At 35.7% G+C, this 23102-nt stretch overlaps 1 protein-coding gene across 2 annotated transcripts in view; it reads right to left on the bottom strand.

The window, feature by feature from the left end:
* The window catches only part of LOC139962012 (putative receptor-type tyrosine-protein phosphatase mosPTP-1), an 89477-nt gene that overhangs the window by 21089 nt on the left and 45286 nt on the right, over nucleotides 1–23102 (bottom strand). For both annotated transcript variants that reach the window (XM_071961807.1, XM_071961806.1), the window contains exons 14-19: nucleotides 10798–10895; nucleotides 8255–8345; nucleotides 7638–7714; nucleotides 4994–5030; nucleotides 4463–4560; nucleotides 3985–4119 (exon numbers count right to left, since the gene is read on the bottom strand). In XM_071961807.1, coding sequence (XP_071817908.1) covers nucleotides 3985–4119; nucleotides 4463–4560; nucleotides 4994–5030; nucleotides 7638–7714; nucleotides 8255–8345; nucleotides 10798–10895 — 536 coding nt within the window. The remainder of the gene's footprint in view (nucleotides 1–3984; nucleotides 4120–4462; nucleotides 4561–4993; nucleotides 5031–7637; nucleotides 7715–8254; nucleotides 8346–10797; nucleotides 10896–23102) is intronic.

Raw genomic sequence — 23102 nt, forward strand, 5'->3', positions numbered from 1 at the left:
TGTCCACCTGAAGGGGCTGGGTAGGGGGGGTGGGGATTGAGAAGGAGGTGTGTTAAATAAATGATGTGGAGAGGGGTAAAGGAAGTGGTTGTTTTCATACAGTCAGTACGAACAAAGATGTGATGGGAAAACTGACTGTGACAGCAGCACTTCTTCCAAATGTGGAAAATATGTGAGTAAATTCCATCCCCCTCAGCACCCCTCCCCCTCCACCTCCCCCTCCCCACTCTCCCTTCCCCTCCCCACTGCCTTTAAACTTGGGCTTGAAGTTGACAGAAGTCTTCTGTTATTTGTCCAACTAAAAAATGATTCCACAAAGCCTTGCAATCAAAACTGAAGCATCATCACATGACCTTATTATTTTCTGCCTGGTTCAATTCAGAGAAGTGCTAAAGCAAAGCCAACTCATTTCCTTATTATCATATTGATTACATTTTCAAGGCCACCCTAGAACTATATGGTCTATTAAGAAGAAGAAAAATTCAACAGATTTTTGAAACATAGTTTATCCTATTGTATTGAATTTCCTCAAATCTAAACAAAGGCAGTTTGAGGTTATTAAGATATAATCATTATAAAAAACAATGGAAACTCTCATAAAAATGTAGTATGCTACATTAGTTTAACCAAGTCCAAGTTCCCTTTCAAACAAATTTGACCAGGTCGGTTTGGAATCTCATTTTGATTTTGCCATGTGAGTAATAATAACTGCTGTGAAATTGCTTTTCAGGTACAGAATGTTGGTAATAAATTTTAACCTTCTTTTGGTAAACAAATTCAATGAGGGTTTTTTGTAGGTTTGAAACACTTTATGACCAGACAGTAAAACAACATTGACAAATGATATATGAATAACAAAAGCTGCTCTTAACAGTCTCCCTGAGCAAGCTTATGTCACCCACCAACCGAGTACATATGTTACCCAAATAGTTAATATGAAAGAATTGTGCATATTATTAAATTTAAAATGGAATACAGTGACTGCGATACTATAAACTACCGGCAAATTTGCATCTGTTCTCCCATGTATGATAAAGGGGACTTCCCTGAGTGTAAAGACTCTGTTGTGACATCTACTGTGAGTGCAAACTAATGATATGATTTGTGCTCAACCTTTCTACATTCCACCATCTAATAAAAAACACAAAAAGTTGCTTCTACTATAAATGGTGAGATGAATAAAAACTGAAACAAATTGTTCTGAGCAAAGATACATTCAATAGCTTAGTAGTAATAAGAAGTTATGGCTTTGGTGGACAAATTAATGTTTTTCTTTGAATTTCATCATCTCCTGGTTGAGAAGACTTTAAAGACAAAAATTGTCTGATGAAACACCATCACAAATAAGGGTTTTATCAAGAAATAAAGCTGTCACAGGCATAACCCGAATTCCAACCACCAAATGTCACAAAAGTTCAGACGATCCAGAAAAAAGAAAAGAGCAAGAGACAGAGGGAGAGAGTGATCACAAAGACACAGACAGACAGACAGACAGACAGACAGACAGACAGACAGACAGATATACATTCAGAGAGAAAGACGATGAAACTTAAATAGTAAACCTGATCTATATGTTGCTAAGTAAAAGAACTAAATATGCTTTAGGGTGTAACATACCATTAATGCCACACAACTATGTGTACTACAGAGAGTAACACAAGACAAGACAAGAAAACACAAAAACTGCTATCACATGCTTACACACATACTGACACGCATACACACAAACATACAGCTTTAGTATATTAGCAACATCATACACATTCAAGTAAGCTAAACCTACCATAGACTTCAATGATTACAGATTCTGTATCGAATCAGTCCTACCCACTAGAGCAACAAATGCTGCAGTATCTCAACAATATCTTGAAGGTCTGCCTTGTGTCATCCTAACTTGATCGATAGCAGTTAAGTAGTGCCTGTTATGGACAAAACATTATAGTTTCCAACCAATTGGAAAATGAGACACCAAGAGTTTTGGCATTTTTATTCAGCACACTTTCCCCTCCTCCCTCCAATGAGCTTACTTCTACATTCGGATTGATTAACATATATGGTGCGATAAATAAAAATTCTGCTGCTTTGTGTAAAATGTCTGGAAAACATCCAACATTAACCACATAAACATAAAAGAAGAAACTTTGCTCTCCAACAAAATTCACTCGACATAAAAACATGCAAAAAGATCATATAGTTTACATACTGACTGACTGTCCTGTACCGAGAAGCAAAAAACAGGTTTTTTGGGAGGAACAAAGTGAAAGCTATTATTATTATTATAAGTAGTATATTTTGCCTTCATTAACACATACTTGTCATTCATCATTTAAGGTTAATCGATAAAGGAAGGAGCAAAACTTGAAACACCACTTGTAAGTATCATTCAGACCTCACAAGTACCAGCATTTACAAAACTGAAAGTCACTTACTGGACTAACTAGAAGTGGTGTTGTAAAGTGATTATGGTTCGGTTGTTCCTGAATGGTTCGTATTCTTATAAAAGAGTTTGCTCATTATCGTTAAGTCCCCAAAATGAAATTCAATTACTATTTTATAGAGTTTTGCAAGAACCGATAATAACACATTAATAAAATTGCCACCGCCCACCAACCATATCAACCAACAATACAGTGCAAGAGGAAATATATCTCTCTCAATGTCTTTACCGTCAATGTGTCTCCTGTTTACTTTCGCTATATAGAAAAAAGCAAACTTCCCTAACATAGCAATATGCTGTAGCCTACACCTCAAGTGTGCAACCCTTTTTGAGGCATCTGTAGAATAGGATATTTGGAAACCTAGTTTTGGCGTGTTAATAAATTTGGGCAGGTAATGATGAAGCTTGTTAACTGAAATCTATCATTTCATTGTACGGGAAACCACCAAATTCTATGGCTGATAACAATGGGGCATTCAAAACAGCTGAGCAGTAATTACTAAACCAGTGTTTGACAGAAAAAGCAAACAACTACTTCTGTGATTCGCTAAAATTCTACGCATTTGGAACAAGTTTAATATAATGTGAATCGGAAAAGGAGCTTGATACATTTGAGGCAAACTACAGAGTTTCAAGTGAACTTGCTGATCTCTGTTTTCATTGGAATCCTTCTGAACTAGACTTGTTAGATATCATGATCAGTGCTGTAGAACTCATCTCAAATGCATCAAACTCCCTTCACCAGGAAATTAATTAAAGCACCAGATATGACATGAAGAGAAGCAGAATAAACTTAACCTCAATCAAATATGGGATTGTGACCTTAGTTGATGAACATATGATACCATTGCAAATAAATGAAAAAACTTTTGAAAAGTTCTTGTTTGTTTGGTGGAGGTGGTTGACTTAACACTAACTATGAAGTGTTAAATACAGTTTTGCAATCACAACAACTAGAAAATAGTGGAATACAGAAATGTTGTATGCAACTCAACAAGTGGTGGCCTTCCCTTACCCCCTTCCCCCCAATCTCCAAGTACCTATCCATCTAAAGAAAGATCACAGAATATAATAAGACATTTGTTTCATTTATACCTTAGTAATAATAATATTAAAAATAACAATAATGATCATTCATTTTCCAAATTTTAATTCATTTTATAATTCTTTAATATAACTGAAATACGAAAAACCAGGCCATTTTCACAAAATCTCTATAAATAGCAAGAATAGTCAAATTAATATAACATAACTTTATCAGAAAATTAATTCATGACAAAATGGTTCCCAGAAATGTTTTTCATTTTCAATGATCGTTGAAGAAAATTTTGTGTTTTCTGCAAAACACACATTTCTTGCCCTCTAAGAAAATCCGAGACATTACCAATACCTACAGTATTGTCAACCTCTAACACCAAAGAACAGATCTGCCTATTTGCATTTGTGTAAAGCCTATACACTAGCATTCCTCTAAGCTCTACGCTTGTCACTGTTTAATAGGAAACAAACTGTAATTCAGCATCCCTGGCCTTTAGACCGTTACTCACCCTTCTTGGTTTGTATTTAAGGTGGAATGTTCGTAGTACGTAGGTGCAAAACTTCTCTTTACCATCCAATGAGACTTCAATATCTCTGAATCTCTCCGCCATCCCTTTGGGAGGCCAATATCTTTCGCATTTCCTCTACAAGTGAGAGAACAGTTAAGATTATATTGAGAGAGTGTATGGGTATTAAGAGAATAAAAAAATATCCGAAAAAAATTTGCAATCATTGCAATAGTATTGGTATATAATAGTGCATACGTATTGTGAAGACAGGTAAGCAAGAATCCGAGAGAATTATTAGGAACGTTTTCTTGAAGTTTTCTTAAGTTTCCCTGAAAGTTAGGAAGCCGTACGTTGGCTCATGCAAAACCTGTCAGTGATGTCGATCAAGGAACAGTTTATGTGCTTAATGTGTGTCTCTCATAAACTGAAACAGGACAGTCTAGAAATAAATTATACCATGACTGAAAAATTGTCTCACCCTTCCCCTTTCTTCCAGTTTTGTGATCATGACTATGACATGGCATTTCTGTTCCCAAACCATCCGCCAGAAGTCCTCGATGGTGTTCTTTAATGGACCTGACAAAGATTGAAAACAATGTAAGATATGGAAAACAATGTAAGATATGGAAAACAAAGCAAGCAAGGGATAATATTCATTTGTACTTTCAGTCACCCAAGATAGAAGAGCCGGGACATTAATAACAAATAAAGAAAGGAAAATGACAAATAAAACAGTTTGGTCCACTCTCAACCCCAGTCCTCTTACATTGGGTTGTAAGTGTGTGATAATGACAGTGTTACATCAATTGACTGTTATGAGTCCCTTGGATGGAGAGTCGATGCTGCCCATGATCAGGTTAACGGTTGGTGACTAATCTATCGTGTACCTTGTATCTTAAAAAGATCAGATACACAAGTACTAATTGGTATAACAGACGAGAGAATTCTCGTTGGTTGCTAAGGTAGAACAGACACTAGAAGTAAATGCCTTTCAAAGTCACTGACTTACCTTGAGTGGCGATGTATGCACATTGCTGGTTGTAACTCTGTCAAAAGAATAGTTCAAATTTATGCTTAATACAAAATTGATTAATTCCATATTTAATTAGGTTCATTTGCAAGCCTTGAAGCAATTACAAGTATTTTAAGTTGTTTCAGTTTATTGTAATAACAATTACCCTGTTGAATAATCATGTAAATTATGTTAAGTAACATCTAGAGAATGTGAATATTTATTAGTTGGAATTATCTGTGTTTATAGTCAGTAGTTCACACTGTTGTCACCAAGTTACGTTTTCCCAAGTCGTTTGTTTAATAGAAACGCTATAAAGGTACTAAAGACAATGCTACGCTTTGAGGCGATTGTGCAACACAGAATGCATCTCTATTGGCAAGTAGGAACTTAGTGATGTCTGAAACAAATGAAACTGAATATCTGTTTCGATAGCACACATCAATCCTTTCCAATTGTTTCTTAAGAAAATTGGTAGCATCTCCTCATTTTACTTTGTCAACAAGTCAAATATATTCAAAGTCAAGTCAAGTCATTCGATTTTTCTATTCCAGAGTCGACTGAGTCACAAGTATTTTATCTGCAAGTCAAGTCAAGCCAAGTCACTGTCAACAAAGGAGTGAATGGAGTTGGCCTAGAGTCAAGGAAGGAAATTCAGCATTGCTTTGATGAGATCATTAAAAACTGATTTACACCCAGTGAGGGGAAGTCAATACTTAACTTTAAGGGCTTTCCCAAACAGTCAAAACCAATTCATTTGAGACTTTCACTTCCCCTTTTGTATGTACTTTACTATTTTAAAGTCAACGTTGCTCTGACTAATCAGTTCCCTCTCACTTTCAAGGAGTCCTCTTCCCAATTCAACCTACTGTACAGAGTGTTACCCAATCGTCGCTTTCGGAAGATACAGAAGAGAGTGCCGAGGATCTTGGTTGTGAATTTTCAGGGGGAAAAATCGAGTAGGTTTCGAATATAAACAACGCATTACGAAAAATCACGAGCACAGCACGTGCTAGGACTATTGAAATGATGTAAACTTTGATCTTGTATTGTCAACAGATGTTAAAGGGTAGTAAGGGTGTGGTTTGGCAAAGTCATCATCACTCAATTGTCGACACATGGAGACATTAATTAAAAGCATAGAATGTGATCCGCCAATTCAAATCAGTCACTGAACCCTAGATGAATAGAGTCGTTAATATCTAGGCCCTGAACACTGTCAAAAATCTATTCCTGTGATGAGCTGCCTCATTCTTAGCAGTTAGTACTTTCATTATTGCAACTAAACACACCTGCAGTGTGTACAGGTTACGCCCATGAGTACCCGCTACTACTGTGTGTACCTTCCTTCTTTAAGGTTGTACCCGATCCTGCAGTGAGTACCACCATCTATGGTGTGAGCCCTCTCCCACAGTAAGTACCCTCTACTATAGTTAGTCCCCTCTATCTCTCAATAAATAGCCCTCACATTGCTTGTACCTGTTCCTACAGTGAGTATCCCGTACTGGAGTAGGAACCATCTATTACACAGAAGACACTACTACAATAAGTACCCTATCTAACAGAGGGTACCCTCTTCTACAGTGAGTACCCTCTACTTTAGTTAGTCCCCTCTACTCTCAATAAATAGCCCTCACATTGCAAGTACCTGTTCCTACAGTGAGTATCCCGTACTGGAGTAGGAACCATTTATTACACAGAAGACACTACTGCACTGAGTACCCTATCTAACAGAGGGTACCCTCTTCTACAGTGAGTACCATCACCAAACTGTGTGTACCCTCTTACTGCTGTAAGGACCATCTACTGCAGTTATAAACTATATTACAGTCAAGACTGCTACTACTATAGGTACTGCCACCTATATGTACCTATATGTACCTATAGTATAGTATGTACCTATATGTACCTATAGTATAGTATGTACCTATATTATAGTATATACCTATAGTATAGTATGTACCTATAGTATAGTATGTACCTATAGTATAGTATGTACCTATAGTATAGTATGTACCTATAGTATAGTATGTACCTATAGTATAGTATATACCTATAGTATAGTATGTACCTATAGTATAGTATGTACCTATAGTATAGTATGTACCTATAGTATAGTATATACCTATAGTATAGTATGTACCTATAGTATAGTATGTACCTATAGTATAGTATGTACCTATAGTATAGTATATACCTATAGTATAGTATGTACCTATAGTATAGTATGTACCTATAGTATAGTATGTACCTATAGTATAGTATGTACCTATAGTATAGTATGCACCTATAGTATAGTATGTACCTATAGTATAGTATGTACCTATAGTATAGTATGTACCTATAGTATAGTATGTACCTATAGTATAGTATGTACCTATAGTTGAGATCCACCAATACTGATGTCCCTATGCACACAAACCATTCATTACTATTCAGTTGAGTTATTTCTTCACTTATGATGTCACATACTACTCTAGATATTATTCATCTTCTTTCTGTCAATTCCACTTTTTTTCTCTGCTTTTTTTTCTTGCCAATTTTTTTTTCTTTTTCCATATTTTTTTTTCCTTTTCTATAACTGTCCTATAGTCATTCTCAAGTTTCATGGTTTTAGCAGATGCAACTTTAGATTACTTACATCTATGTAATTGGCATTGATATAGTGTGAATCCGGATGGCCTGGTAACGTCTGCAAACACACTCGGGTGTGATCGTCTGCAGGAGGAAAGTTTCAAAACATGAAAATATTTACCTTAATGTTAATTAAGTTTGAAGTTATCATGAACACTCTTATTCTGTTTCTCAAAAATCACTGCCATCCAGTAATGACAGATAACTGTTAACAATTATTACACTAAAAAATCAAGAACAGAAGAGAAACATGCTCACATCTGACCCTTAATTTAGGGAGCTTGGGAAGAAGGGGGGGGGTGTGGGTCAGTTTTACCAGTTTCCACTCCATAATGTTTACAAGAGTGGAGTAACATGGTGCGGACACGCACTGCTTATGGAAAGTAATCCATATATCAAATAACATATTTGAATATTAAGCAGTCTCTTTTCTTGACGTGGTAATTCTTTGTGGGAATTCTTTGTCTAACTTTAACAGTCAGTTGAGTGATGTCAGACCGACATTTCTTAACCATCAATAACTTTCATGTCAATGTTGGACGTTACTCTAAATATTCTTTGTTCTTTTATGGTTAAATGAAGACCAAACTTTGTGTATTTCTTGTTTTATTCTTAAATACTTACATGCAACAATGTTTGTATATCTGTTCTTAAGTTTATTTCCTTCATCACTTCCAGCTAAGGCAGGAAAGTTATTACCAACAGCTAGAATATCCTGCAAAATAAAATTTAAAAAATATATATTCAAAAATGATAAGAAGCATACATGAGGGGGAATGTATTAAAAGGCATCCAAGTCATCTTACTATACAATATTATATTTAGGTCATGACTTCATTCACATCACTATGACAGCGACCTTTGACTTACAGCAACCTATTCAGGAGATTACTATCATAACAGTAGCTGTTGGCTAATATATAACACAGTAATAGCAGTGTATTATACAGACTTCATTCACATCACTATGACAGCTACCTTTGACTTACAGCAACCTATTCAGGAGATTACTATGATAACAGAAGCTGTTGGCTAATATGTAAGCTGACACAGCTATATAGCAGTGTATTACACAGACTTCATTCACATCACTATGACAGCGACCTTTGACTTACAGCAACCTATTCAGGAGATTACTACCATAACAGAAGCTGTTGGCTAATATGTAAGCTGACAAAGGAATATATTATAAATCATATGTTTTGTTGTATTTTTGACTGTTTTATGTATGTTATACTGAGATGGAGTGAGCTCCAGTTCCTTTTATGGCCAATAAAGATTCTTATATCTTATATATTATCTTATATAGCAGTGTATTACACAGACTTCATTCACATCACTATAATATAATAATAATAATAATAATAAATGAGACTTATATAGCGCCAAATCAGTAAACAAAAGTTACTGCTCAAAGCGCTTTACAAAGAAAGTAAATTAATTTACAAAAGAACAAGTGAAAAAATGGGTCTTAAGTAGACTTTTGAAAGTAGAAAGTTTATAGCAGGACAGCGACCTTTGACTTACAGCAACCTATTCAGGAGATTACTACCATAACAGAAGCTGTTGGCTAATATGTAAGCTGACTCAGTAATAGCAGTGTATTACACAGACTTCCTTCACACCACTATGACAGCAAACACATCACTATGACAACAACACATCACTATGGCAGCAACCTTTGACTTAAAGCAATAGTAGCTAGACTAGCCAAGTTTCATGTCAAAAGAACAAGGTCTAAGTCAAAATTTGTGTGAGATTTCCAAATTGCTGGTTCAATGTGGTTTTTATATGTGTTTGACTGATCAAACACTGAAAATGGAATAAAACCTTAATCTTTGCATGTAGCGAAATGTCAGGAGGTAGACCTTAGTCTGTGATCTATGACAATCGGATGTTTGGTAGAAATTCTTGACTAGGGAAGCACCCAATTCAGTATTTCAAATCAGCCAGATATTGGATGAACTGGATTCAGTCAAAAGATCAAGCTGGATTTATAGGGTCTTAGAACATTTTCCTAAGAAAATATGGGTGAGAGGGGAGGGGTGAGAGGGGAGGGGTGAGAGGGGAGGGGTGAGAGGGGAGGGGTTAGAGGGGAGGGGAAAGGTGTGGATGAATAAGTCTGCATACTCTTTCCTTTCTATTCATGTTCAATCAGTGGGTGACTTTTAACAAAGAGAATGAAAAGACTTTTACTTATGGAATAGCTATCATTTGAACCCTTCTGTTTCTAGCCTACAGTGTAAACTACTCTTTAAATAGTCTGTCATTGTAGAACACATCAGGCAAACCAGACAATTCAGGGGGCAATCTGCTACATGGAATATAGAACATGACGTTACAACTGTAAAAACCGCAGTTGGAAATTAGATAAGAAACAGCTGACTCCAAAACTGGGTGAATGTATCAGATACAGTAGCTGAATCAGTCTTTGATGATTACTGCTGGGTGCTTAGGTTAGTATTCCTTTGTTCCTGGTTAGCAGCCCATGAGCCAAATTTGTCCCCGGAAAAGATTGTAATCCATTAGCCAAAAGAGGTAGTCATCCCACAACCTCACACCAGTCAGGTATGTGGGCCCTAACATCCTTAGGCTTAGGCACCCAAACCTGCCTACCCTGCATATTGGAAAGTTCTATGTACAGGGTGGTTTAGCTTCTCTCTGCCCCCTTGCTCCAGAATTGTAGTATATTGCAACAGCATGAGGTATCAGTACAAGTAACATTACCATTGCAGGAAATAGTTTTTGTTTTTCAAATTTGCCTAGCAGATTTTAAGGCCCTCAACTTTGTCCCATACAAATATCACTGTGGTTCCTGTGTACAAAAGCTTGCTATACATTTTTGCACTAATATAGCAATTTACCTGTTTTTCATCCCATTTTGTGATGTAATACTAGATACCTTATTTCCTGCCTTGGTGTGTGTGTGAGTACAAGTATACAGGCTCTAAGCAAGAGTTTCCAGTACACAACTTTGCGCAAATTCCTATACCGAGAAACAATTCAAAGATTGTCCCGAGTGGTAGTGTGTGATTCAAATACACAAGGACAAGTATCAGTACAGGAAAACTATGTTAAATTATGAGAATGAGTAGAGACTCAATGTAAGCCTGCCAAATACCTTCTGAATATTCAGCATTTGATATGAATAATAAAGACTTCTTTACCTCATACTCTGTCGCAAATCCACCATCACTATCTGCATGGTTGGCGACAACATGTTCTTCGAATTTACTGATGGGGATGGGTGGTTCCTCCAACTCATCTGTAAATCAAAGTGAAGAGAACAAATTGTTTAATCATTCTAAAATTATAAGTTGAAATAAATCTTTTGTTCCCATGAGAATGTCCACACCCTGAGCAGATTAGTTAGTAAGGAGCTCCAGAAACTCAGTGTCTCTTAATATAAAGAAAACAAATTATATGATTTTTTCCAATAGTTCGTATAATGCTGATCCTAAAATTACAATAGATGATGTAAGAATTGATAGAGTTTATGTGACAAAGTTTCTTAGTGTTTTTATTGACCACCAACTGAGTTGGAAAGAACACATATCGAATCTATCAAGTAAACTTTCTAAAAGTATTGCAGTCATACAAAGCAAGTCATATATTAAACAAAGCGGCATTATATACCTTATATTGTGCAATTTTTCTTCCATATCTGAACTATTGTATAGAAGTATGGTGGCACACATATAAGTCCAGCATTACTCCTTTATTCTTAAAACAAAAAAAGGTCATTCGCATAATATGTAATGTTCATTATTTAGCTCATACTTCTGAACTGTTTTACAATTTAAAAATCTTAACTGTACCCAAACTAATTGATTTCTATACAGGTGTATTCATGTATAAGGTTTTTCATAAGTTATTACCACCCACTCTACAAAGCTATTTTTCTTTTGCATCTAGTGATACTTATAATATAAGGCACAAGAATTATAATTTTAAACAAATTTTTGCAAGAACAACCAAAAAACAGATGTGCATCTCCATCTCTGGTGTTAAACTCTGGAATTCATTTGATGATAAACTGAAGAACAATGGAACCCAGTCATTATTTAAGAAAATGTACAAACAAATGTTGTTATCTACTGCTATTTCAAATTGATTATCTCCATTAATGTCAAATATGTATAAATGCCCAATCTTTTCTTTCTTTCTTTTCTTTTTTTCTCTCAAACTTTTCTTTTTTTCCTTCGATTTTCTGTTATTTTTGTAACTTTATGTGTGTTAACCTGTCTTGACTAATTCTTTTGTCTATACTTTTCAACACATATTTGGAGGAAAACGATTCATAAGTATTGCACTTCAGTTTTTCTCCTTTTCCACACATTAGATCTTTGGTGGTTTTCATTGAATTATATATAATACCATGATTATTTGATTATATGTATTGAATTCTTGTTGAAAATGTACTTATCTTTTGTGTTGGAAATAAACAATTTCATTCATTCATTCATTCATATAAATAGTGACCTCAGTTTACCTTTTTTTATTTTATAATTGCAACATTTATTCGACAAGTATACGTTACATTTCCTGCGTATAATTTGTCGATGTATCGGGCATTCACTTCCAGTCGCTCATGACTATGCAATACAAAAATATTTATGCTGGTGTTAATAATCAAAATGTTTTCATTAACATATCACACACCATTGTCTTTTCTTTATTAAATTCGTAAAATATGTCAGAGGAGGAAGCTTGAGCTTTAGAGTTTTTCCAAATTAAAATCCACACTGAGAGTCAATTCACTGAACAAGTTTACAATGCTAACATGCTCTAGGTCAGGGTTTCCCTAACTTTATCCCCCCACGAACCCCCTGTGGATGTCAGAGTTGTCCAAGAACCCCCAACTTTTCGAGACACGATCTGAGTCATTGTTATACTATAATACGAATAACAGTGCTTCCTTAAAGGTCAAGTTCATAGTGTAATATTGTAATGAAAAAAAAACAAGTGATTAACAAATATTTATTTGGAAACTTTCAATATCAGATCAGCTCTTTTTCTTCACGACGTACTGTCATGCGTACACCAACTTCACCAAAGTCATGGGGCCTGTGTCTGTTTCATATTTTAGTTATTTATCACATGCACGGTACGGTACTACTATGGCAACATATGCATATGGAACCAAAATGAGTTTGTCGATAGGTACGACTTTTGTACATTACTATTACAAGAGCATCAATGACGCAGTATCTCAATACTGGAAGTTCTAATTTCGATTCCTAATTTCATATCTTTTCTCTGTCTCTACAATTATTATTATCAATCATGATACAACAAATATAGAACTTGCATTTACACTACTTTTCCACGAATAGTCTCTGCAGGTTACACTTCATCCTGTGAGTGTTGCGAGTGTCGTTGTAATACAAGGCTCTTAGGTATCCTTTTGTTTGTATGCTTTTTAATATTGATAAATGTAAGGTAATGCACATTGGTAGTAGTAAGCAAAAGTTTACATACAATCTTAATGGTGTGGAGTTACAGGAGGTCTCTGTTGAAAGAGACCTAGGTATCTACATTGACTCATCTCTGCAACCTTCTAAACATTGTCTTGAAGCTGCTAAAAGAGGTAATAGGGTTTTAGGTATGATCAAGAGGAACTTCAGTTTTCTGAAAGAGGACATCGTAGTTAGGCTTTATAAGCAATTGGTTAGGCCTCATCTGGAGTATGCTGTGCAGGCTTGGAACCCTTACTTTGCTAAGGATAAGTACAGAGGAGGGCTACTAGGATGATTAGTTCATTAAAGGGGGTTCCTTATTATAGGCGGTTACAACTGTTGAATCTCACCACACTGGAGCTTAGAAAGTTACGTGGGGACTTGATCCAGGTTTTCAAGATTGTTTATGGTTTCGACAATTTATCCTTTACCGACTTTTTCCCGTTTGCTAACAGTAGTTGTACTAGAGGTCATTGTCTTAAACTCCAAAAGTCGCATAGTAGGATTAATATTCGGCATACCTTTTTTTTTCTAATAGGGTTGTGAATGAGTGAAATGGTTTGCCTGAGAAAGTTGTACTTGCAAGTAGTGTGAATGGGTTTAAGAATGCTTTGGACAAGCACTTAGAGCATTGTAATCGGGTCTGAGTGTCTGTGTCTTCAGTTTTTTCTCTCTCTCTATAGGGTCCTTGATGGGGACTTAAGTGTCCCTCCTGATCCTTTTTTCTACTAAACTAACTAAACTATCAAATCACCTCTGGATTTTTTTTTTTTTTTACAAATTTCCAAAATACGTAAATATGACATCCTACCTTATCAGCACTGTGCTAAGCGAATGGCCTAACCACCTCGACATGTATGTCAACTGTTAATGGCTTGAAATGGGCTAAGAATACTTACTCAAAATATCCATCTCAAAAAGCATCTCAGACAAATCATCCATCTTCAATCTTTACCAAAGTGTAAATTTTAATTACATATTGCATACATTCCGACATTATTTTGTGCTTATTTTCAGTATTTTACCTTTTTTGAACAAAAAGAAATGTTACGAACTTGAAGTTAAACATACCTAATTCGTTACCTATTAAACTCCATGCAAGTTCAATTAGAAATGTATGCTAAGGCCAATCAAACTGGAAAGCAAATTGTACCATCGTAACTTGTTTAATATTACTCTAGAATGTTACCAGATTGATGTAAAGAAATAATAACAACTAGAAACTACTCCAATTAAAATACGACATTCCCTCTTTAAGACATAGCACATACCTTCCAAACAAATGCCGATTTCCAGCAAATTGAAAGTTGTAAACTAAGCTACGATTTTTTTTTTTTGCAAACCTATCGTTAGGCTACATTTCCCATTGACTTAGTGTGGTGGTTAGGCTAACATGTGGTCGAAGGTTGCAGTATTTCATGGATATTTTAGTTTGAGTTAACTGCGTCACAATTTCAACGAATAAGGAGATGCTTAGGCAAGATTTTCCGTTGACTACGTCTGGTGTTCGGGTACCATGCGCGACGATAGCAGCTAGGAAAGTATGTTAAAAGCTACGCAAAGTATTTTTTTTTTGCACAACAATGGTTGGACTACAAATTAAACGTAGCAGTCAGCAGTACAAAAATGTGTATATGTAATTAGCGTGCAATACACTACACACGGTACAGAAAAATTGGTCGCGAGGGTAGCCATTTTCGTATATCTAACATGTAGCTGCCATGAGTTTGGCCAATCTGCTACAAACCATGCTTGGAGGCGGGGCTTAATCATCAAAAACAGGAAAACGTGGGCAAAAGTTCCCTACAAACAAGTTTTGGAGCGTGTGCAAAAAGGCATGAAACAAACTGTGTTTCGGCCCGATTTGGCCTGATTTGGACATAAATCGGTGAAAAAGTCATAGAATGAGATATAATTCTGGAATAAAAAATAGTAACTTTTGTAGGCCTATATGATATATGCTTGCTCTGGAAATTCCAGAGAAAAAGAACTTTGTATGAAGACGCTGAAAATTTTTTAAGAGAAGAGAGAGTCCCACTAACTGTTACAATATCTCTATACATGTAATTGAGATAAAAATTATATGTCAGATTTTAGTTCAACAAAAAGTACTCTAGTTTTTCAGAAACGTCTCACGAACCCCCTGGGATGGACTATGGACCCCCTGGGGGTTCATGCACCCGGTTAGGGAACCCTGCTCTAGGTTGTCCTCTAATGTCATGCTTCAAACACTCACACTGACAGTACGAACAGTTCCTAACCTTCATCTGATACAAGCAGGTTATTCATACTGCTTTATATACTGACAGAGTAAACAACCTTTCATCTGATACAAGCAGGATATTTATACTGCTTATACTGACAGTATGAACAGTTCCTAACCTTTTATCTGATACAAGCAGAATATTTATACTGCTTATACTGACAGTATGAACAGTTCCTAACCTTTTATCTGATACAAGCAGAATATTATACTGCTTATACTGACAGTATGAACAGTTCCTAACCTTTATCTGATACAAGCAGGACATTTATACTGCTTGTACTGACAGTACGAACAGTTCCTAACCTTTTATCTGATACAAGCAGAATATTTATATTGCTTATACTGACAGTATGAACAGTTCCTAACCTTTATCTGATACAAGCAGGATATTTATACTGCTAAGTACTGACAGTACGAACAGTTCCTAACATTTGATCTGATACAAGCAGAATATTTATACTGATTATACGGATTACTTGAGAAAAGTTCTAAATTTAACTGATATAGTCAAGTGTTTGGTTTGTAAAATAAGGCAATTTAAAATAGACAAGACAAACTTTGAATACTTTATGAAAACCATGATAAATATAATAGCCTTTGCCCACTCAAAACTGATGTTGTCCCAGACTAGCACAAGACAACCACAAATTGAAATAATAAAAATCTATGTTTTCCCAGAATTGCATAAGCCAACCTCATACTGCTGGTTGTTTTATTTTGGAATATACCATTCGATAACAGGTTGGCATCGAGTTTAACAATGGTAAAAGTCAACATAAGGTATGGATCAATAATAATATAAAACAAGAGCATCAATGATGCAGTATCTCAATACTGGAAGTTTTAATTTTGATTCCTAATTTCAAATCTTTGCTCTGTCTCTACAATTATCAATATCAATCATGGTACAACAAATATATAACTTGCATTTTTGCTACTTTGCCACGAATAGTCTCTGCAGGTTACACTTTATCCTGCTTGTCTTGCCTTTAGCGCTCATTGCCTGTTAGTCGAAAGAACGACGTTGCAAGGTTTAGTAATGTCATAGAATATTTAAGAACTTGTTTTTTATGTGGTATCCTTCATCTTAGGTCAGTCTCTGTTGGACTTTTTGGTCATATAGTTTGACGTCAATGACAACAGCCAAATTAGAAGAGGCGAACAACTCGACCATATTCTTGATGCCTGCCTTGAGAGCTAGGCCTATTGACCTACTGTATGTTACTGTAGTGGTGACTACCATCAAAACTGTGTCCACTTCTAGATATCAAAACAACCCACGTTTTTCCATCTCAATTTTTCGGACATGAAGATTTCATGGATTTATGACTTGGAAAAAATAATGTAAAAGAAGATTACAAGTTTTTATATGCAAGTGATGGGTGGCCTCCTCTTCCCCTAATAGCCACCTCAGTTCCTCTCCATTTTGTAATTTTATTTTAATTCTTTGTACATTTGATGTCAAACATTACAGGTTCAAAAGAAAGCTAAACATACTTCTTATAACCTTATGCATCTTATATCCTTATAAATAAAACATAACCTTATACAATTTTTATAGTCTTATAAAAGTTGTGATGCTATGGCCGGCTCCTCTTTTATACGTACCCATCAAACAAACTTACCCTGGTCCTTCCTAGGAAAAGCTGTCTGAACACCAGTACAATGCTAATGTGGCTATCACTGAAAGCCTAATAGGCCTAGGCCTATATATATATTTTTTTTTAAATGCACTAGGCCTACAGTAAGTAGTCTTCAGAAATACAAGAATGTGTATACGTAATTATACAAAATACATGAAGGGCAATCAAACAAACTTATCATGGCCCTTGCTCTGAAAAGCTACCTGAACACCAGTACTATCCTTAAATGGATGTTACAAAACGAAGGCCTAATATAAATTAAATGCACTACTATTCAGCAGTACAGAATGTAATTAGCATGCAATACACTAACACCTCGCGTACCTAACTACACTACAGAAAATTGGTCGCGAGGGTAGCCATTTTCGTATATCTAACATGTAGCTGTTATGAGTCATAGCCAATCTGCTACAAAACAGACTTGGGGGCGGGGCTTAATCATCAAAAACGGACCTTTTTACTAAAAGTAGGGGCGGCAGCTCAGTGTTGTTTTAAGAAAGAAAAATCATTTAAACATCAAATAAAGCAAATAAAAGCCATAAAATGTCATATACAGGTAGTAAAATTCTTATTAATACCTACCTGTAAACAACAAATGAAAGTTTAAAATGTTAATAAAATATATAATACATAGGACCCTATCTTAGACGATACCACTGTTGAAAGACAGTTCTATTCTATTCTCTTTCATAAAACATAAGTTTTGGAGCGTGTGCAAAACAGGTCTGCCAAAGTGTGTTTTCAGTCCAAATTGGCCTGATTTGGACATAAATCGGTGAAAAAGTCACAGAATGAGATACAATTCTGGAATAAAAAATAGTAACTTTTGTTGGTCTATATGATATATTCTTGCTCTGGAAATTCCAGAGAAAAAGAACTTTGTTTGAAGACGCTGAAAAATTTTTAAGAGAAGAGAGAGTCCCACTTACTGTTACAATATCTCTATACATGTAATGTATTGAGATAAAAATAATATTCACTCTCTAAATTAAAATAGAAAATTAAAACAGAGAGAGGCTGTGGATGCAACGCCTTAGCACCATTCAACTTCGGGCCAACTTACTCAGAACTTACTCAGGTCAGAAATGTGAAATATCACTTTCAAAATAATTTGCCAATGACAAAACTATCGACTGTTTTAGATTGTACACAGATACCATACATACACCCCTACGCAATAGTGGAATATTTCGATCGCCTGCGAATGGGACATGATCCAAGATTTCTAAAGAAAGCCTAAGGCAAAATGCTTTCAAATATCTCATTTCCATGTTGGATTTATTTATCATTTAGTTAATTTCTCATTTCATCCCATTCTAGTCACACAAACAGTAACAGTGATGCATTGCAATGTTGAGTGTTCTGCCCAATGGTAGTACTCAACACTACACATTGCACATCTATTATTTCATATACAGTAACAGTAATGCATTGCAATGTTGGGTGTTCTGCCCAATGGTAGTACTCAACACTGCACATTGCACATCTATTATTTCATATACAGGAAGTCCTTGGGAGCTTCCCACGTGGTTGGGCAAACACGCATTACCTAATTTCCTGTCTAACTGTGTCAATGGGAAATTTCTTATTCAAATTTTCAACAGACCTTTTTTTTTTTTTTGTCATGAAGGCAGAAAGGCCTATTGTTGGTACAGGAAGATGCTTCAAGTTAATATATGGCAATATTTTTCATACACTGCATTCGTCATGAATACTTATGCATATGCATTTTTTTGGTTGACTCATCCAATTTATTGTTCATAAATAAAAGATTAAATATGTTAATTGAACAACCGGACACACTATCTATTTTGTGGACAAACTACTGACATGTAAGCATATAGGAGTGTTAGCTCAGTGGTTAACGCCGGTGCCTTTCAATCATAAGGTCCTCAGTTCGAGCCCCCGAGATTAATGTATGTCGTCCAGAGTTGTTGAAAATTGACAATTCAAAATCATGGACGTTTAATATGAATGTAAGAGACTGAGGGTCAGCTTGGGGCTTTGATATTAAAGCCAATGAGGCTTCTTCGCGAGTTCCTGCTTGCAGGAGGATCTAAAGTACATTTAAAGCAAAGAGATCATTTACATCATAGGCTAGTTCGAATACTAGGTTTCCTGCCTGTAACCATAAACCCTGCAATGTAGTAACATCCACTAATGGTTCTAATGCTGAAGGCAACCAGCAAATCTATTTTGTAACCTAAGCTGTTTTTGTTTAGAATTTTGATTTACATTTTGATTACATTAATGCATATATTTTTCTTTAGTGTGTAACTTGTATCAAAACAGAAGTGTCACAGAACTTTTAAAATATTCTCGTAAGTCATTATGCCATGGCAGTCTGAGACAACTTTCCTCACAAGATATTTGATATGCAAGCAATTTACGGTTGATTTATTATCTACATATCGATTGTTATTCCTTCATAATTTGCCCATTTTAAGTGATCTGAGTGAATTATGAACTGAGAATTACTTTCAGTTTTAAGGGCTATGACAGGTCAGTTGATATCTATATGTTCCCTAACATGATAGCATATCTATCTATATCTATATCTATATATATATATATATATATATATATATATATATATATATATATATATATATATATATATATATTAATAAATGGAGGTAAACGACAAAGGCAAATGAATATATATATAATTGAAAACGAATATATATATATATTCCCTCTTAGAGTGTAGGAAGGCATAAATGTCCATGCCTGACTGTACAAAATGTACATCAACTGTTGTTTACAGCAGTATCCTGTTTCCCAACATGTTTAGGTAACATACTGCATAGCACTGATTGGAGCATATGAATACATGTAAATGTCCGAGACTGATAGTGTTTTACTGATTCACCTTTTGACCCATTGTGCATACTCCTCCATGGTGTAACCCAAACTGGCTTCTTCCAGTCCTATGCTAAGATGTACAATAATTCATGATACTGCTTTTATCAAGAGAGCCAACTCAACACCAAATGATTCCTTCTCAACAGAGGGCTGCATACTGCCCCGACCGAAAGTGACCTAAATCAACTGGAGTGTTAACCTAGACATCTGTGGATAGTCGAACATGTATGTGCATATGTGTTTATGACTTTGATTGATCAAAATTTAGCCATTTTAAGGCTGGTCAATCTGACCAATCCAAAAATGCTGCATTGTCCATCTGACTGGCCATTGGCAATGATCATGGAGTGTGCAATGTTTTAACTGACTATAACTGTCATCTTTGTGTGTGTGTGGGGGGAGGGGGGGAGAACACACTTTGACCTTTTGGTGATCTTTTTCCATGCCATAGATATGCAGTTGTCACAAATTTGAATGGAAAGCTAGGTCACAACAGTCAAGTTGCTGGTAGACTCATTTTCAGTCTCCTTCAATTGGACAGGTTGTGACCAGTTTAACAATGGCTGGTTCATGTGTCCTAACTTCTTTAAATTCCAACTCATATACTTGTATGTTCAGTATAAACTCTAAAAATGGTCCTTCATTTATCCAAAACGGTTTCTACAGTCCTGTGTGAAAATGCCTACCACCTTATCACATTGTCCGTAAACTTAATCCATACCCTCTCCATTGCAATGTTTTAATATCATAATCCCTTTGAAGTCCTAGCATCCCAATCTCCATTTAATCCTAACCTCCTCAAAATCCTAATTCCTTTGAAAACCAAGTCCCATTACACCCCTTGTGCCAATTTCAAACGTCCTTTTGCAATCACAATGAAGTCCTATTATACCCTTTTTGATTTCGTGAAAGGGAAAACTATGGAGTCACTTTTGCCGACCTTGCAAAATTGGGTACCATTAAATTAGTGGAAAAAATGGAAATATATCTATAATGAAAACAACTGCTTGTACAGCAGATGACCTATAAGGAACACAAATATTTTATGTATTCTGAAATAAAATTATCATTTGACTACTCAAAAATGTATATCACATGCCAAGTAGAAAGTAGAAAGTACAAGTAGAAATCCTGTGACAAAGCTTGCACAGTACAGGTAGGACCCTTGCAATGTAATCTGCGAATTAATCAGGTCACACATCCTGAGGTTATACATGCTAAGTTCTTAAATACTGCACTAATTATCTTTCAGGAAACATTTCATTGTGTAGTTTTGATTGTAATACTGCTTCTCTAGTTTAAAGGTTAAATAAAAGTCAACTGTGCAATCCGCCCTGGAGATTCTGTCCTATTTACCGATTCAGGACAATTTATCTGATATCCTTTTTTTGTGTTTTGTGGATTTTGAAAAAGATTCACAACCTATACAACACTTTCTTTAGCTCCTTACAAATATCTCTATATACTTTTCATTTAAATGCAATAAAAAAAATCTGAAAACTCCTTTAAAAACAACAAATCTGTTTTGCTTTTACAGATCATTTTACCTGAGTCAATACTGTCTGTATCTTGCATTGAGCTCTCAGAGCTGGTATTACTGTCTGAATCCACTATTACTATTGGTTTAGGCCGCTCTGGCCTCGGTCGTTGAATCGTTTGTATTTTGCTTAATTTCTTCCTAAAAGACTCCCTTAAATGGATCCTAGAAAGCGTCTTTCGAACCCTTTGCATTTTACTGGACAGTTTGGAATCCATGATACACTCCACAAGACCACTTTAATTTCAGCTGAGATTTAATACTAGCCTGCGGAATATACCTCATCATCAAAAACAAACAAAATTTGGTTTACACACAGTTTGTCAAATAATAACCAAAATCCATAAATTAAACTCAATCACTTCGTGGATACTTCCTCTCAAAAATCGTTTTAGAAGGTCAAGAACCATTTATGAGAGACTAAGTCACAATGACCGAGTCCCAGCACTTAAGATGTGTTCCACGTGGTAATTTTAGATCGACCAAAAGAAACCTTCTTGACTGTTCTCTACATAACTCTATCATTCGCATGGCAACGTTTTATCCACTGAGTACTTATCCATTATTGCTCTTTAACGTGCACAAAATCTTGATTCCAGTGAAAAAAATCTGTCCATGACATCATTTCACCAAGGCTTAAAAACGATTTGCCTATTGCATATCCTGAGTAAATATTGCGATCTTCGCGTGGAGATACGCCGATATGAAAAGAGAAGCCTTGCGTTGCCACTGTGATCGAACACCTCCCCTGTACGGGCGCTGAGTCTTATATTAGGAAATGATTCCTTCGTTACATTGTCCGATGCAATAGATATAGATTGACTAATTAACGGTCCCCCTGAATGTCTCTGAATAAGTTTACCAGTTATCCACTATACGGTGTACAAGGAAAAGGAAACCACTAACCAGATCCAAATGATTTAATTATGACAAAGGATGCAAACAAATGGTTCTTTGCCAACTAAGCCTTACCGATGTTTGTAACGCAATCCATGCGGGCTACGCGTCATCGATATCATTGCTGTTAAACGTTAAGTATGTGTTTACATATCACGACTATCAATTTCATAACAACTGTGATAGATATGTGGTGTCAGGAAGTAACAGGGAAAGACCCCATGAAGCCAACACCTATCCTTCACTTTCTAACTACTGTTTCATAATTCACACTTGGGATGAGATCTGTACAAATCGGTTTCCCTAAAGATCAAGTTAATGCTATCCTCCTTTTATTTAAAATGCTCTTAATCTATTTGCACATTTGGTAAGGCAGGCTTGAACCATTTCTAAGTGTTTAATCCATTAACAGTGAAAACCATGCTTTTGTCAGTTTTGTCAAGGACTGAGCTAAGACACGTTGAAATGATAAACAAATTTGAATGTAAATGTTCCTTATGTTCCTATTGACTACGCACACCGCTTCCTAGTCTAATACTGATTGAATAAACAAGACTATGAGGAACGCTTGAGAACAGAAGAAAGGGCTATTATGCACAGGTCCTAGAGAGATCCTACAACTTCAAACAGGAGTTCCAAATGGTATTCCAAACGGTAAACATTAAAATCCCCACATATATAGTGCAAACTGCAATAGAACATGTCATTTCCAAAAGGTAGGTTTACACACACTTAAAATCCAACCAGTAAACGATTCACTGACTACCAGTGTAAGGTTTAATTCCACAGACAAACCATTTCCTTT

Source organism: Apostichopus japonicus, chromosome 20 (assembly GCF_037975245.1).
Source record: "Apostichopus japonicus isolate 1M-3 chromosome 20, ASM3797524v1, whole genome shotgun sequence".
NCBI classification, from domain to species: Eukaryota; Metazoa; Echinodermata; class Holothuroidea; order Aspidochirotida; family Stichopodidae; genus Apostichopus; species Apostichopus japonicus.